This window comes from Myotis daubentonii, chromosome 3, assembly GCF_963259705.1.
Source record: "Myotis daubentonii chromosome 3, mMyoDau2.1, whole genome shotgun sequence".
Lineage (NCBI taxonomy): Eukaryota > Metazoa > Chordata > Mammalia > Chiroptera > Vespertilionidae > Myotis > Myotis daubentonii.
In genome coordinates, this window is record NC_081842.1 from 1,957,226 (window position 1) to 1,972,273 (window position 15,048).

At 48.2% G+C, this 15,048-nt stretch overlaps 1 protein-coding gene across 3 annotated transcripts in view; it reads left to right on the forward strand.

Moving 5' to 3' along the window:
* Positions 1–15,048, forward strand: part of ITSN1 (intersectin 1) — a 148,725-nt gene that overhangs the window by 31,743 nt on the left and 101,934 nt on the right. For all 3 annotated transcript variants that reach the window (XM_059686380.1, XM_059686378.1, XM_059686379.1), the window contains exons 2-3: positions 12,722–12,781; positions 14,861–14,953. In XM_059686380.1, the coding sequence (XP_059542363.1) occupies positions 12,754–12,781; positions 14,861–14,953 (121 nt within the window). In that variant the 5' untranslated portion in view covers positions 12,722–12,753. The remainder of the gene's footprint in view (positions 1–12,721; positions 12,782–14,860; positions 14,954–15,048) is intronic.

The following is a 15,048-nucleotide window of genomic DNA, read 5'->3' on the forward strand; positions in this document are numbered from 1 at the left end:
GGTTGACTCATCCTTTGTTGTTAAACCTATTGGTTTCCCAGGCCAGCGTGGCCTTTTGTGTGCTCTGACCTTGCTCTCCAAACTGCCTTCCTTTTGTCCTCGGAAGGAGGCATTAAGCTGTCAGCTCATTGGTCAGCGTGAGAAATGGAATTTTCACTTTTCTCTGTGATTTGTAAATTTCAAGTGGCCTTAATAAGCATAACAGTTTCTCAGTTTACTTCTAAAAGTAGGTTAATAGAGTGACATGTTTTCCTTCTGAAACGAAAGCCAATTTTACCTTAATTGTGAATTCTTAGAGTTTAGTTCTTGAGCATAGAAAACGGGGTTCACTTTATATTCTGCTGTTGCATTTTCTAAAGCAGTTGGTGACTGGGCTACAGGCTGGCTGATGGGTTGAGCTGGACCCGTGGTCGGCAAACTCGTTAGTCAACAGAGCCAAACATCAACAGTACGATTGGAATTTCTTTTGAGAGCCAAAGTTTTTAAACTTAAACTATATAGGTAGATACATTGTTATTCACTTAGTTAGGGTCCTCCTAAGGCTTAGGGAGAGCCTCACTCAAGGGGCTAAAGAGCCGCATGTGGCTCGCGAGCCGCAGTTTGCCGACCACGGAGCTAGACCAAGCCTCTGACGTGCAGTGTGATGTGTGTCTGTTTTTCTTCCGTAGCTAAACCGAGGCATTATGTATAGTCCACCTATTTTGCAGGCGTGTAGTTAGAAGTCTCATAATTAGATGTATTTTTTTTTAATTTGCAAAAATATGTGCTCTGCTTCCCAGGCTGGTGCTGTTTCAGAGCGAGGTGTCACCTACTGCCTGGGCCCCCGCTCCGTTGGTTGGAGCGCCAGGTCCCGTCCCGTGCACCAGAGGGTGGCGCCTTGGTGCCCATTCAGGGCGCAGGCCCAAGTGATGGGTTTCATCCCGCGGTCCAGGCGGGTCCAGGAGGCCACCCATCAGTCTCTCTCCCTCTCCTTCCTCTGTCTCTAAAAATCAATGGACAAAAAGTAAATAATAGGCTGGGCTGAGTGCCGAGGTGTCTTACAACTAACTGATCCCAGCCAGCTGCAGGTGTCTGTGTTCCTTCGCCACTCGTACGGCCCACGTCACTGGCTTAAGTAGTAAATAAATAAGTAATTAAATAAGTAAGGAAACAAACAAACAGCAAGGTGTTAGTAACGCTTCATTTTTCTTGATTTGTGGTTTTGATACTTGAAACGTATTGCTTTTTGTCTTTTCTAATACATGCTTTCAATTTGTCTCGAGGTTTTTAGTGGCTGCGACACTAACTAGTAAGAGTGTTCTTGGTCCTGTGTTTTGCGCAGTGTTGAGTGTGGAGAGACGGCCGCGTTAATGGCAGGGAACTGGAGTGTGCTAAGTGCTCGCCTGTGTAGCCTTCCGGCCTCTCCACTCGCGGCTTGAGTTACTGGCCCGTCTGTGCTGGGCGTTCTGAACCAGTGTGCTTGTTGCTGGCTGCCTTGACTCAGTCTTATTTCCGTCTTGGCTATTTTATACCTGAGCTGTCAGGGAAGGTTAGTGCTGTCTAATCCAGTCTGGATGAAGTCCTTCCATCGTGTGCAGGAGCCACAGGGAACCGGCCTGAGACTAGGGCTGGGCCACTAGACTCCCCAGTTTTCCTGGGCTCCCATTGTGTGTTTCTGGGTGGAATTGTTTTCTTTACCTGGTTTGGGTTGAATTGTTTGAAAAAAAATTAGGACATACGTCGTGTGTATTTTGCAGAATATTCATTTTCTTTTATTCCTAACAATATTTAGTCAACCTTACACATACGTAGGTTGAAGGATTTTAAACATAGTAGTTAAAGAATTTCCCAGCCTCATGGGGATACTTGCAGGCAGTTTTTCAGGTAATGAGGTGGTCTGTGATATTGTAAGTTTTGATGTTTCTGGTTGGCAGAACCTGGGCCCTCAGGGTTGGGGTAGTAGTTTTTCAGGGATCAGGACTCTTCTCAGGGTGGTCTTCTTGGTTACCTTATTACGTTGACCTACTCAGAGGGTCGGTTTCTGTTACATTTGGAAACAAATTAGTTTTTTTAAAAAAATATTTTTATTGATTTCAGAGAGGAAGGGGGAGAAAGAGAGAGAGCGAGAAAGAGAGAGAGAAACATCAGTGATGAGAGAGAATTATTGATTGGCTGCCTCCTGCATGCCCCCCACTGGGGGTCAAGCCTGCTGACTGGGAATCGAACCATGATCTCCTGGTTCATATGACGACTCTCAACCATTGAGCCACGCCAGCCTGGCGAAACAAATTAGCTTTTAAGAACAAATAAGATGACTTGATGAGGACAGCATTCCAAATACACAGGTAGGGGCAGTCGCAGGTGGCTTATAAAATGTTTGACATCACACTTGAGTTGGTCTTCTGCGATAACTGCCTTGCTTTTAAAAGGTCCTTAGGAAACAGTAATAACATACTTTGGTCCTGAGCAAAGAAAATAAATAAGAAAGCCTCTGATGTTATACTGAATTTGTTTGATTTTAAGGCCAACTAAATAAAGTCTGCTTCTAAGTAAAACTTGTGCTGTGTGCAGATAAAGAGAAACCTTGTAAGCATTTTGACTTTTGCTTCCAGAATAGAAGTTTCTGGAATGTGATTACCTGTTTCACTTCAGAGCCTTTTTCTTGAAAGGCCACGCTTCAGCCTTGGCTTCCTAGTTGGACCGTGTTTCTGTCGGAACTGCAGGTAATCGATTTGCAGGTCACATGGCTGCTGTCATACCATGCGCTTAGGGAACTGGCTCGTTTGTGTTGTATTCCTTGCGATATCTGGGGGCCAGCATCAACTTTCAAAATCATAATCTGTTGTTTGCCACTTTGGAGAATTGAAATGCTTTCTGAACATTTGTAGGACACACAGTAGCAGGAATCCGACTGGGAAAGACTCCCCAGTTTATGCAGGTGACGCCCGAAGGTGGCAGAGTGGCCACGCGGAATTCCCAGAGCTTCCTCCTTCACTCGTTCTACAGCCATTCACTCAGGACACATTGCTTGGGGGCTACAGGGGGCCAAACCATGTTAAAGGTGCTGGGAATTTAAAAAGGAGTCTTGCCCGATCAGCGTGGCTCAGTGGTTGAGCATCGACTTATGAACCAGGAGGTCACAGTTCGATTCCTGGTCAGGGCACAGGCCCGGGTTGTGGGCTCCATCCCCAGTGTGGGGCGTGCAGGAGGCAGCGGATCCATGATTCTCTCATCATGGATGTTTCTCTCTCTCTCTCCCTCTCTCTCTGAAGTCAATTAAAACATATTAAGGAAAAAAAAGAAGTCTTACACTCTGAAGGGACCACGGTGAACAGGTAGCTGCAGTGGCGCTAGTTGTGAGCTTAGAGCATGCCCAGGGGACATAGAGGAAATCCGCAAGGCACTGCTCCTTGTAGAGTAAAACTCAGTGAATTCTCCTTGTTGTTAAAGAAAAATGATACTGACACGGGTTACAGTGGCAGGAAGACTGTATTCGAGGCTGTTGCCATGGAGGAGAGGGGCTCAGCTCTGAGTACAAGAAGTGGGGTTTATAGGCAAGGAGCAGGCGAGCGGGTCTGTGGAGGGAAATGACTGAGGAGACGGCCAGGGCAGGGCATTCTGCTAAATGACCTAACAGGATTCGGGTGTAAATATGAAAGGTTGGGGATGAGGAACTTTATCAGATACCGAGTATGATTAGATGTCAGGGGCCTGGGCTTCTGACTGACCGAGATTCTTGCTAAAACGGGCTGAGCAGGCTGAAGCGATGGAGAGAGCCTTTGCCTTTAAGTTTCATGTTAGATACAACTGTGACCTGCATTTGGTAGATGAAGAACTCAAGCTTAGAAAGAGTCTGAGCCACTCACAGAGGCGGCCACAGCCTGTGAGTGCCGAGCTGGGTGCCTGCTGGCTTTCCATCCGATGGCCTGCGCCCCGGGTCGCCCCCGGACTGTGCCCAGCGGCAGCGGCCCGGCTGGGCTCCGCGAGCCCGTGTGAAAAGGCGGCCTCTGTCTCACACTGACCCGAGGCCTTGCCGTCGGTGCTGCCCCGCAGCCCGTGGCTTCCACGGAGCAACAGGCTCAGGTTGCAACGCGGAGTGCCATTTGCATGTTAGCAGCACGATGAGAACGTCAAGTAGTTGGTGTGACTGTTCAGCTCTAATGGTGCTGGCTGGCTTTCCGTCGGCCTGAGGATTCACACCCCAAATCTGTTAGGTCATTTGGCAGAATGCCCCCTCCCCGGCCATCTCCTCTTAGTAATTTTCCACCGGGTGGCCTGATAGGTATTCAGCACAATAGCGTTTGTCACTCGGATTTCTGCATCTTACCTATTGAAAGATAGCCACAGAAGGAAGACAATGTAAACCTTAGGACTTCAGATGTTCTGAACATAAAGGGTGATTTAACCAGTAACCAGTAATGTGTATCTACGCAGAACTCTTCAAATATGGCGGAGTTATCAGTAAGCTTCACAAATTGGCGGTAAGTGAAATATGACCATTTCACCCAGTTGTCCAAGAAACATAAAAGTTAGACAGCTCGTGTGGTGCTGCCTGAGCGGTGTGTGTAGACGGGCCTCGTTAGCGCCAGGTCGGCTCTTAGGGTCACATGACGTGTGGCTCTGCCTCCGCCGCTGGGCTCTGGCCCCTGGACAGCTTTCCTCCGTCTTCTCATCCCGTTTACATCCTGCACTCAGAGCTCCTGAGTAACGAAAACCCTCGCTGCCTTGGGACCGTCCCATGGGGCCTTGCTCATGCCGCCATGCTGTTCTTTCGTCCAGAATGCTGCTCCCGCAGGAGTTCTGTCCGGCTCCTGGTTTAATCCCACTCATGCGCTTGCTCTCCCTCAGGTGGCGGCGTCCCTCTGGGCTTCACAGTCTTGGGGAAGATTGCAAGGTTCTCACACTAGATCCAATGTATAGGGAAGTAGTTGAATCATTGTACAAGTTTAAATGTTACAACACTTTATATACAAGTGTTCATGTTTTGGTATATTTTCTTTCAGTGAACTTTTTTTTCAATCTGCACCTGAGGTTGTAATTTTATTGATTTTTAGAGAGAGAGGAAGGGGGAGAAAGAAACAAACATTGAATTAAGAGAGAAACAGCCATCAGTTGCCTCAACTGGGGATTGAACCCTAAACCTAGGTGTGTGCCCTGACGGGAACTGAACTGCAACCTTTTGGTGTGTGGGACGATGCTCCAACCGAGCCACCTGCCAGCGTTGTATTTTTTAAAAACAAAAACGTGGCGGACATAATACCTTATAGAAAGTTCTATACTTAATATATATATATATATGGAACTGTGACCTCCTGGTTCATAGGTTGATGCTCAACCACTGAGCCACCCGGCCAGGCCTCCTCTCCTCTTGGTGCCTGTCTGCCGCATGCGCTCGCTCCCCGGAGGGAGGGTGTGGCTGTTACACTCCCACCAGCAGTGTGGGGCCTCTGCTATCCGGGGAGATTGGAAATCTGCAATAATAAACTCACTTATTTTGAGGCCTCACTTCATTCCTTTGTGGTGAGCTTTCCAAGTTGGGTTGCCCTTAAGTAAATTGGTTCAAACTCCCAAGTAAAATTTCCCTTTTCTCAAAAACTTTATAAGATTCATTTCAAAAGTTGGGATATAAAGGAAATAAGAAAAGCTTTGTCAGAGAGGGAATAAAAGGTTCGTTTTATAATGTCCGCATCTACATGAATATTAATCAGTGAAAATATTAAATGAATGAACTTTACTTCCCTTCAGTAACAATAGTTATCTTTTCAAAAATCGTTTGCATGCTTTTTGGAATTGTAACACTTAATAGTTCTACTGGATTTCACGTATTTAAATTAAATGCAGCCACCTTTAGTTGTGCAAACGTGCCTCAATTGGAATTCTCCATAAATGAATCATAAGCCACAGTTTGAGCATAAAAACCGGCTTCTACAAAAGTGTTATATTATGAGAAGCTAAAATCTTTTTAAAGAAGATACAAAATTGAGGAAATCTGGATTTCCTTCCTTTTCAACTTTATTCCCGATCCCAGTGTTTTCATGATTTTAACAGAAGCTTCCAATCTTCCACTCTGTTTTAATGGCACATCTGGGTCTACTTACAAAACAACAACAAAACAAAACTCGAGTGAAACCCTCAGTAAATGGCCACCGGGATTCTGTTCAGCTTTTCTCTTTTTCTCTTGGGCTTAAATATAGTGCGTGTATCTCAGTCACATGACTGACCCTGAAGCTCCGAATGGGCCTTCTCAGGCGGTCGGGTTTCCTGTTGGCTGCAGCCTGCGTGGTGGTTAGCAATGCTCATGTTATCGAACGGGTTTCTTAGCCCCGACACTTCCCAGCGGTGACAAACGCCGCCCTGCGCGGGAGGCCTGGTCACCTGTTAATGGCTGCGATGTCCTTTTCGCTCATTCATGACCCCGACCTTCATTGATTCTGCAGGAAGGCTCTCCGCGTTCCTTCCCGTTCTTCACAGTTAGGAGGTATCTTCAGCCGCATCCCCTCAGTGTTGGATCCGATCGGTATGTAGCGTGTGGACTTCCTGTATCTCCTGATCCTCTCCCTTGAGGTCCCCCTGCGGGCAGCGGGAGGTGTGGGGACGGGCGGGGTAGCTGCCGTGTGGTCCAGGGTGGGCCGCGGCTGGAGGAGGTCAGAGATGGGCAGTGATGCCGGGGCCTCGGGGGTGTGCTTGTTACCAGGCTCACCGGCAGCGGGTTTATTTTGGTGAATATGTTCACATGGAGAGCATGTTACAAGTACTGGCACACGGTGGTTTTTCATGGAGCATGCGTGTGTCTCACCTCTTCACCGTGACCTGTAGACTCGCTGAATGTCTCCGGGTGCAGCTGTGGCACTGGTGGCCGAGCGGGTGTACCCTCTGCAGGCGGACTCGTGTCCTGCTCTTTGCAGAGGTGCAGGTCTGCTTGCGCAGCTGCTACTTCTCCCGCCCAGCCCTGACCCCGGTTCCCGGAGGCGGCCGAGAATCCCAGGCTTGGTGCTGGCTGTAATGGAGGGTACAAGTAATTACCCCGAGAAAAAGGCGGTGGTAAAAAATAGAACACGTGTAAGGATCCCCGCGCTGCAGTGTGGACGTTCATTTTTAATGTTTGCCTTCAGTGTGCATGTGCCTTGTAATTGTTGAAAAATAAGTTATTTGAAAGAAATCCTTCAGATCATTTTTTTGTGTGTGTGACCATATAAATCCACATCACACAGATGGCATTTGTGCCCGTTACCTAGCTCATTGCACACTTCAAATGATAAAATGAGGGTTTTCATTACTCGTGAAATTCTGAGTTTTTGCTCACTTAAAAATTTCATTGGAAGTTTGTGAGTTGAAATAGGTTAAAATTATACAGTTTCATTATTAATTTGGCTGGTAATCTTGAAGTTCCGTAAGTTTTAGATTTAAAATAAAATTTTGATCTGAACTGACCTTTTCCCACTCAGTGTTTCTTAAAATTATTGCTTGGTGTTTGGTTCGGGGTTATCTGCTTTCTCCGTTATTTACTTTTTAGCTTTCAGTACCTTGAGCTACTGTTTTATTCTTAATGACCCTCTGGAAATGGAACCTTCTGGAAGAAACACAGCCCCTCATTTATGTTATTGAAGCCTATGGATGGCTCTCCTGCCTGTGCTGTGGTGCGTTTAGACAGACCTTCTTAGTGACTTGCTCCCTGCAGTTGGTGTCCAGGTGGGAATACCTTCAAAGAGCGGCGCCGATTTCCACTCCTCTTCGGCGGGGGGCGGGGTGTGTGTGTGTGTCGGGGTCTGGGGGGGGGGGTCCTTTGTTTCTGTGCCTGATGGTGCAACACTGTAGCTATGCTTTGGTTTGACGGCTCCCTGATGAATTCTCCCTCCTGTGCAGCTAGTGGAGTCAGGGCCATTGAGAAGGGAGGGTGGCCTCTGCTTGCGGGCTGAGGGGGTAGAGACCCCGGTGCTCCTCTTTGTGGAAAGTAAGCAGCAGTTCATGCACCCGCCAGTCTGAAATGCCAGCGAGTGTTGCCAGGTGACGTGCTGACAGCTGGGCCTGACAGTGACTGCTCACCATGGCCGCTTCTGACCTGTGCCCTTCTCCACTCTGCCCCTGCCTCCTCCCCCCCCCACCCCCCCCGAAACTGGGAGGGATGCCGCTTTCTCTGGGAGGACGCTTGCGAGTTCACGGCAGTGTTCTCCTTGAACTGAGTCCTAAGGGTCTCTTTATTGGGGCGGGGGGTGTCTTTGTCCCTCACGCAGTTTAAAACCTCCTGTGACCAGGCTGGACATCCCTTGCAGGTCATCTCGCTCCACTTCCCACAGCAGCACATGGAGAAGCCGCAGGGGCCCGGGCTGCAGACACAGCCGGGCACTGAGCAGTCTGTTTGGTTTGTCAGTCCCTTTGTCCGCGTCCTGCTTGGCTCTCGGCACCTTTTCCCTGTGTTTCCAAGGAGCGCTGCGGGCCCCCTGCCCTTGTGTGTCCCCTCACGCAGCGCAGTGGGCGCAACGCAGGCCCAGGCTCTTCTCGTTTCTACCCCTTCCAGACTCTGTCTTAAATAAAAAGTGATTTCCTTCCAGATTTTTGAATTTTTAGAGATGTAAAGGCCTCCAAGAGGAAAAGACATTGGGCAGCAGTGGTTCTTTGTGAAGGATGCCTTTAGTTTTTATCCTAGATCCGGGTAAACGCACCTAAATCCAGACTCTCAGCTCTGAAGTCTCAGACAGCATCATGATAAGACTAGAGCGCGCTCTTTTAAAAAGTTTAATATGTCTTTATTGATTTTAGAGAGAGAGGAAGGGAGAAAGATAGAAAATAGGAACTTCCATGAGAGAGAGACATCGACTGGCTGCCTCCTGCACGGCCCCCACCTGTGCATCGAGCTGCAACCTTGGTATAGGCCCCTGACCCTGACCGGGAATCAAACCGGGACCCGTGGTTCAAGGGTCTGTGCTCAGCCGCCGAGCGGCACTGGTGGGCTAGCGTGTGCTTTATTTTAATGTTTCTGAGGATATTTTTATACCCTTTTGGGTATTTAAAATATGTGTATCTTTTCAGTTTTCTCACATTTTCACGTTTCTGCTCCTTTCTTTCCCCTCAATTTTATTGATGCCAAATTTTTAGACATTTAAAGTTTCTAGTCTATACCTCCTACCCTGTAGGTCCTTTAGTCTAAAACTAAACCTATTGAACAACTTTAAAATAAAAAGTTTAAAAACATTTCTTTATAAGAAATGAATTTAAAGTTAATTACCTTCTACCAGTGGTCGGCAAAGTGCTGCTCGCGAGCCACATGCGGCTCTTTGGCCCCTTGAGTGTGGCCACGAAGTTTCAATTGCACTGTACGTGCGCACCCGGACGTGGTATTTTGTGGAAGAGCCACACTCAAGGGGCCGCAGTTTGCTGACCGCTGCCTTATACCATGAAAAGCTATTTCACATAAATAAATTAGCCTGACTGTTGGGAAGAGACACCATGAAGGGGAGTAGATGAAATACCTTCTCCCGAGCATGCATTCTCAGTCTTGGGCCCAGTGCTCTGTGTGCCGCTGCGTGCGCCCTCCTCCTGCAGCCTTTGCTTGTGTCTGATTTATGGAGGAGGATTTCAGGGTTCTGTGAGAGAATGGATGGTCAGTAATTCAGTGAAAAGCAGTTTAATGTATGTTCAGAATCTCTCTTGGGCTTTAGGTCATTAATCCTAAACTAGCCCTGTTTGGGTAGATTAGAAACCTGCTAATTATTTGAGTTAAATAATTGTAAAGATTCCTTTTTTTGTGTGAATGAGTATGTATTCAAATTCCCTCATTTCATCTCGCATAGTTGTTTTATAAATACACATTTTTAGAGGTCTTCTCTAAATATGTCCACATTTGGGATTTTAGTGTAAATGCTGAAATTAAGGATCAGCATTCCTTTAGGTTTCTATAATTAGCTTTCCTTTCTGAAGCTGAGATGAAGGAAGATTAAAGACTTCTCAAACATATTCTAGCTTTTGGCTTAAAGATCCTAACATTTATCCAAAGTTTTAAAAAGTACTATTCTTTACCTGTCTCTTGATAGCTCAATATTTAGTCTGTTTTTCTATTTTTTATATATAAGAATAGGAGTGTTTGCCTCACTCAAAAAATTAATGTTTATAAAAGTTTTTTTTAAATTTAATATTTTTATTGATTTCAGAGAGGAAGGGAGAGGGAGAGAGAGATAGAAACATCCATGATGAGAGGGAATCATTGATTGGCTGCCTCCTGCATGCCCCCTACAGGGGATCGAGCCTGCAACCTGGGCATGTGCCCTTGGCTGGAATCGAACCCAGGACTCTTCAGTCCACAGGCCGATGCACTATCCACTGAGCCAAAGTGGCTAGGGCTATGAAAGGCTTTAAGAATGCATTATAATGTAAAGTGTGCAAAAGGGGGAAACGATTGGATATTTATAGGGAAAAGGCTGAATGGAAATATAAATCCCAAGCTGGTGGGTGGCTGCCTGGTCTGCCTGTAAGAACTCCAAAGTAGCCCCTCCCCCATGGTATCAGCCCATCCTGCTGACCCGCCACCCTCCTGCTGGGCAGCGTCCTGCCTGCCTGCTTCTCCCGGGCAGCAGGGCCCAGGCCCCAGAGGGTGCCCTTCTCCGCTGCGCTCTAGGCAGGCTCTTGTGTTCTGATTGTCTTCGCTGCCGTGGACCCACCTTATCCTGTTGCAGAGCAGGTGGGTGGAGTTCCTGCCTTCACTCACTTTAGTTTTAGTTTGTATTTTGGTGTGTTTTTTAGAGAGTGGAGGGGAGGGAGAAGGGGGAGAGAAGCATTGATGCAAGAAAGACACATCGATTAGTTGCTTCTGGCATGTTCCCAGACTGGGGCTGGGATCGAGCCTGCAACTGAGGTATGCGCCCTTGACTGGGAACCGGCACTCTAACCACTGAGCACACTGGCCGTGTGTGTGTGTGTGTGTGTGTGTGTGTGTGTGTGTGTGTGTGACTTCCAACTTTCGTTCAGTAAATGCTTATTTACACTTAAGGAAGCTTAGCTTTTTTGTATAAGAAGTAAGAGCTCTTTGGACTTAATGGCTAGGCTCCGGGGGGCGGCGCTCTGAGCGGAGACAGGCTGTTTCCAAGTCGCTGGATGGAGTTGGGCACCTGATCCTAAATGAGAAGAAGAGGGGCCATTAAACTTAGACTTCCCCAATTATCTCAGCTTTTGAGAATTTCATGTTTGAGGAACTTTCTGTTTCAAGAATTTTCCTACTAATCCTCGCTTTCTGAGAGTTTTTATTATTGGTGTAGAGTTTTTATCAAAAGCTTTTCCCCATATTTGTCAAACCAAACAGGTTTTCTGCTGTGTTCTGTAAATATGGCAAGTTACGTTCATTGGTTTTCAAACGCTAATCTTGCACTTCCGGGATAATCTCGTTAGTGTCTTCTCGTCCTGTTCCTTACGTGGCTGAGATCCATTTGCACTGTATGTTTGTGTTCTCGAGGGTCTTGCTCTGCACTGGACTCTTTTGGGGACCGTCTGTCACCTTCTCCCTTCACCCCGCCCAGCATCACCAGCTCCATGTGCTGTTCCCTGTCCCCCTCCCCTTCAGGGCTTTCTCGCTGGCAGAGCTAAACAGCTTCAGTGACACCCCCTGCACCGGCCTTTGGGGGTCTCCAGTGGAAAGTGACGGGGGGGCCTCTCACCGTGTGGAGCAGCCTGTTGATCCACGCACGTGCCGCCCACGCTCTGCTTCTGCGCCTTTGCTCGGTGCCTCGTGTTGCTCGGTGCCTCGTGTTCTGTAGGCAGGAGCACCCAGGTCCCCAGGTGCGGGAGAGGGGCCTAAAACAGCCAGCAAAGGGACCCGTGATGCCAGAAGCAGAAGAAAGCTAAAGAGCAAAATGGAGTGAAAAACATTGTGACTGTCAAAAGGGAAACAAAGGTGGTGGCAGTAGCAGGAAGACAGAGCGGAGAACCAGAAAGATCTGGGGAGTTAAAACCGCCACCCAGGAAAGGATCCCAGGTCAGAGTGGGAGATGGAAGGAGGAGTAGTCCCTGTGCGGGGCCGGGACACACGCCCAGCGAGCGCGGAGTTTCCAGTCAAGGAGGAGGGCTGCTTGGTCCGCGAGGCAGTGCGTGGACAGTGGCTGGGGGCTTTGCCTGGGGTGTGCTCCTTGTCTGCAGAGTTAGTGTGATAAGCATTGCTCACGGGGCCTAAATGCAGACCGTTCCCATGGGTGGAGCCCTGCTCAGATCCAGCCCGTCACCGCGTGTGTGGCAGGCACTGCTGCGATCACGTCGCCCCGGTTTTCGTTCTCCTCACCTGCGACGGCGGGGTAGATGCAGGGCCTGCTCTCGGAGCTGTGGTGGCAGTGAAACGCGCTGAGACGGATGAGTCACCTGGGTCAGTGGGCAGCATGTGCTCAGTGCTCTTTAAAGAGTTGCTGTTAGAACCACCAGGCAGATGGGCTTCTATGTGTGGATGGCGAAGAAAAAGATACACTTAAAAGTAACAAAGGCCTCCTGGGCCCATGGGAGAACTCACCAGACGGATAGCTAGCTTCCTGTTGCCACAGTCTTTCACCGACATTTCCCCGTGCCCACTGACGTTAAGAATCTGCAGAGCATGAATAAATGAATGAATGAATGAGCGAACCCCTTAGTGGTAGCTTTCACTTATGGTGCTGAACCCTAGCTCCGGTATCGGTATTGGTCTTCTGATCATTAAAGAAACAGCATGTTAGTGTGTTTATAAGTATATAAGAGTGAAGTTTTCACAAACTTAAATGTTTTATTTCAATTACAGGCGTCGATTAGCAAGGTAGAAGTAACAGAACCATGGCTCAGTTTCCAACGCCTTTTGGTGGTAAGTTTTCAAAGATCTTCCTTTTTAAATGTATTTTAGAACCCTATGTTAATAACTTAGTATTGTGGCAAATTTCAGATGTACACATAAGTAAGGGAATAATACAATGAACCCATCTTACATGTGCTCATCTCAGAGTTTCAGTGACGAGCAGCCCATGGCCAATGTTGTTCCATCTGGATTCTTTAGAAGCAACTCTCAGGCATCAAGTCATTTCATTCACAAGTACTTTATACATGTTTCTAAAAGATAACACTTCTACAGGTATAATTCAATGCCATTAGCATCCCTGCAGCGTTTATAGCAATGCCTGATGGCAGTGAGGCTGTTAGCCGGCGGCTGTTGGCTAGGGTTTGTTCAGATCGGGATCCAAACAGGCGCGTGCGCTGCAGTTAGCGCCCGGGTCTCCCCGCGTCTCTGGCTGTGAGCGCCCTCCGTCCCCGGGTCGCCTCTGCAGTTTATTTGTTGAGGTGACCGGGTCACTGATTCTGTACTGTTTCTGAAGCCTGGATGTGAAGTGTGACACTTATTTTAAAAAAATATATTTCATTGATTTTTTTACAGAGAGGAAGGGAGAGGGATAGAGAGTTAGAAACATCGATGAGAGAGAAACATCGATCAGCTGCCTCCTGCACACCCCCTACTGGGGATGTGCCCGCAACCAAGGTACATGCCCTTGACCGGAATGGAACCTGGGACCCTTCAGTCCACAGGCTGACGCTCTACCCACTGAGCCAAACCAGTTAGGGCTGAAGTGTGACACTTTTATTTGTTTCACTTTATCTGCTTAAAACATCCTATCTATCTGCATGAAATGTGTTGTTGGGTGACTTTTCCTAACTTTATTAGGAACGTGTGGAACAATTATTTCTGCTCACTGGCTAAGGATTCTCTCTAAGAGCGGGTGCCGCGCTGATGGCCCGCGCTGCTGTCCGTGCGGTCACCGTGGAGAGAGGCCAGGCCGGGCCCACCGGTGAAGTCCCTGTGGGACTCCAGTCCGGAAGGAAGTTGGCAACGTTTTCCAAACCATTCGTGTTGTTTCATCTTGGGTTTTGATTTCGTCCGCCTTTAATTCCTTTTTTATTTGTTATTGTGTTTTTGGCTTACTTCTGACAGGGCAGTCAACAGCTCTTCCAGAACAAACAGGACTGTCAGGCCGGGGAGGGAGGGACCAGGTCAGAACCGCCCCCTCTCCACCCCGATGCCTAGCCCAGTGCTTGGCACCTAACTGTTGAGTAGTCTGTCTCCAGCGACCGAGCGAGCCGCCGCCACCTGCCGCTGCCAGCGCAGACGCGCGGGGTTGGCGGTGTCCAGACACGTGGCCTTGTGCTGGGCATCGTCACCCGTTGCCTGAAACATGCACATGGCGCCTGCTCCCACCTTCTGGGGCGTGTCTGACATTTTGAGAACCTTCTGTCTGTGGCTCTCACATTGTTTGGGTGAGTTTGCGGAGACCAGGACTGAAGGGAGAGAGGTCTCAGAAGCGAGGGGACTTCTGCTCACTCTCAGCTGAAACTGAAGGAGAACCTAAATCCCATTGTCTTTGGTTTGCCGTTAAAAAAAAAATAGCCTTAGAGAGGTAATTTATAAGCCATCAAACTCACTGGTCCTAACCGTGCAACGTCAGTGTTTCTCTTTAAATTTAGAGAGTTTTTCAGCCATCACTAGAGTCCAACACCCGAGTGCTTTATCGCCCCCAGGAGGTTCGCGCACTCACTCGGATTCTGACTGAGCGCAGCTCCTCTCATAACTTTCGCTGTGGCATTGAGGATGGTCTGTTGCGTGAGTGTGTGTAAATGCGCGATGAGTAACTCCCTCTATCTCCATGCAGTCCCGCTAACGACAGGCGATAGGACAGTTGTTATAAACAGAATTGGTGCCAGTTCCTTTTTGGGTGGGAAGGGCTGTTTATGCTTAATTTTCTAGCTGTGTGTGCATTACTTCCAGGACAAACAGTGCTCATGTATTGAATCATTGCTAACGTGTTGACTCACTCTTCATGCAATAGGAATAGTTCATGTGAGGGCCTGGCGTGTTCTTCATCATTCAGTAACGCGCTTGTCTTTCCTCGGACTGCAGGCAGCCTGGATGTCTGGGCCATCACCGTGGAGGAGAGAGCGAAGCACGATCAGCAGTTCCATAGCTTGAAGCCAGTTTCTGGATTTATCACTGGTAATGGCGTTGGCACTTTTACATTTTCACTTCCCGTGGTGCATGATTTTGGAGAACCTACCAGCGAGCTAAGGTGGGCTTGCGGAGGGCTGAGG